Genomic DNA, 2,738 nt, shown 5'->3' with positions numbered 1-2,738 from the left:
TCCAAATATGTTCCCAGAATTCCTAGTGGCATTGAACTGTGCTGGCTACAAATTCTGACTCACACATTGAGACATCACCAGGCTGGAGGCAGCAGTTTTTAAAGCATGCTACAGTATAAATGTTCTCAGTATGAATTTCTTACATTTCAAATCATGTCAGAGCTATGAATATGTGCTGAAAAACATTTTCCCATATGAGAATATTTTAAGTGGCAAAGTGCAGGATGGAAACAGATTCGCTCTTCTAGGTTAAAAATCAATCTTTCATCGACAGCTAAGTTAGCAAAGCTCTGGATTCATTGGAGGCAAAATTTCAGCCCTGCAGTACCAACTAACAAACTTGGAAGGTTCCGGAATTAATTTGTTTTAACTGAAAGCCTTGCCAGATTAGGAGAGGAAGTTAGAAAATTAAAAGCAAGTTTGGAGCCATAAAGAAAAATGTCATAGCAGAAGTGAAGGTGAGAAGCATCCATAGTAAAAACCTGAATACTAGTTACAAAGATCCATCTCTATGTATAGATATAATGGTACATTTATCTTCAGCAGTTAACTCCAAGACAGCAGCGTGCAATTGTTAAACTAAGTTTCAAGTGTGGGACCTGGCACACACAATATATACCACGGTGGTATTTATGGTACCAGTATGTGCTGCTGCTTCCTCTTGCAGCACCTGCCATTCCAAGCCCATTGCTTTCTAATTCTTGTCACCTAAAATAAACGCCAACATTTGGAAACTAATATGACTGAAAACAAAAGACTGATCTCAGTTATAACCTAACAATGTCTAATAATGATGGTGAGCCTCTTCTTTATAATGACTGTAAAGGCATTAAATTGTTGGCACTAATGATGTTACAGTCTGGGTAATGAAACATCTGCAAGAAAACAACCAAACTCAGAGAGCACCAAGGACCTCTCAAACTATTAGTTCATTGGAAGAAATGTTTGAGGCTGTCCAAGAGACTCATGAGAGGCATGGCATGGACCGCAAGGAATGCTGCATCATTTCCCAGCAACATGGTGCATCCTTTTCTGAATACTAATTTTCGCATGGCAGTTTTTCAGGACTTGAGCAAAGGATACTCTTGCAATGGAGTTAAAACTGCTATGCTTAATTTTTGATTTATTTATTTGGAAGATCTGTTAGGCGGTGTCTGCTTCTAGCACAACAATACTAGGCCTTTGGTTTCATCACCCCAAAACCACACTTGCCCACAAGAGGAATTCAGCAACACAATACATAGATCAATGGAAAGTTATGGAAATGATTGGCAAGTTGTCTGCTTCAGATGTTTTCAGGCATGCTGCTGAGTTTCAGGGATCCCTTGGACATATCAGTGTTCAGAGTTGAAAGGGCAATGTTCTCATATGACTTTTGAGATTCAAAGCATCTAAGGTTGCGAAGCATAATAACCACATCTTTCTGAAAATTCTTGTTGAGAAATCCATAAAAGATGGGATTGACACATGTTGAGATCATGGCTATCAAGTGGCACAAGGTAAAGACCACATTGTGGTGGCAATGCATCAAGGTTTCATAATTCCAGTCAAACACAATGTTAAATATGTGCAGGGGTAACCAGCAGGCGCCAAAGGTCACAACAATTGAAATTAAGATAACATTAATCCTTCTATTTTCATTTAGTCTGCATCCATACTCCCTTACCCTATCCGCTTTACTATACCGCTTCTGCAGGCACACAAATATTTTTAGGTAACAAATGAAAATGAACCCTAGAGGAAGGAAGTACTGGAAAACTAACATGGTGGTGGTGAAGCCCAGCTGTCCTTCAATGGACGGCCACACCTCAATGCAGACCATTTTGCTGACATAGCTCTCACTGTGGAAAGAGAGATTCCTTAGGGGGTCATCAGAGACTTGATAGAATATCAGGAAGGGAGTGGATATTATCACAGAAAATGCCCAAATGAAGACAATTCCCCAGAAGGCATGTGAAACATTGGGCTTCCAACCCCGGGGGTTCACTATTAACTGATGCCTCTCAACTGCAATTAACATGAGTGAAAATGTAGAAACAGAGACAGATATACTTTGCGCAAAAGCAGTTATTTTACACATAGCCTCACCGAAAACCCAGTAATCCATCCACGTATATGCCATAGTAAAAGGAATGCACATGACGCAGATGACAATATCAGATGTGGAAAGATTGGCAATCAAAATGTTAGTCACATTTTGACCTTGTTTTTGTTTCTTGATGATGACAATTAGGCAAAGGTTGCCCAGGAGTCCGATCAGCATGACCACAGCATATGCGATGATGAGCAAGAAGAATGCAAGGAGCGATGGCTGGCAGGTTTCAAAATGCACAAGCTGTGATTTGCTGCTGTTTGCCACAGACGGATACATGTTGGGTACTGGAGTGGTTTTATCCATCCTGAAGTACCTATGAAATCACAACATAATTAAGAACGAATCCATCCTTATTTTACCTTGATAGTTTAGGATCCCTCCCCTCTTTGGTATAAATGACTAAGAGATTTTAAATTCAGATGTTTAATATTTTTTAAATGGCCTGAACCCAATTCGGCTTAAAACAAAAAACACCTATATATATAGGGACGCAGTGGCTCAGTGGGTTAGGACATTGAGTTTGTCGATCAGAAGGTCGGCAGTTTGGCGGGTTGAATCCCGAGTGCTGCTTAACAGAGTGAGCGCCTGTTACTCGTCCCAGCTTCTGCCAACCTAGCAGTTTGAAAGCACGTAAAAATGCAAG

General features: G+C 40.3%; 1 protein-coding gene across 1 annotated transcript; it reads right to left on the bottom strand.

Moving 5' to 3' along the window:
• Positions 1 to 1,285: 1,285 nt before the first annotated feature.
• Positions 1,286 to 2,398, bottom strand: LOC308664412 (neuropeptide Y receptor type 6-like; the record flags this gene model as incomplete). Its single annotated transcript, XM_081321643.1, has 1 exon — positions 1,286 to 2,398. One exon carries the CDS (start codon positions 2,396 to 2,398, stop codon positions 1,286 to 1,288), a length of 1,113 nt encoding a protein of 370 aa, XP_081177769.1.
• Between the last annotated feature and the right edge of the window lie 340 nt (positions 2,399 to 2,738).

Source organism: Vipera berus (genome assembly GCF_964194415.1).
Source record: "Vipera berus genome assembly, chromosome: 2".
Lineage (NCBI taxonomy): Eukaryota > Metazoa > Chordata > Lepidosauria > Squamata > Viperidae > Vipera > Vipera berus.
The sequence above is the reverse complement of the archived record's forward strand: the minus strand, read 5'-3'. Positions and strand labels throughout refer to the sequence as shown.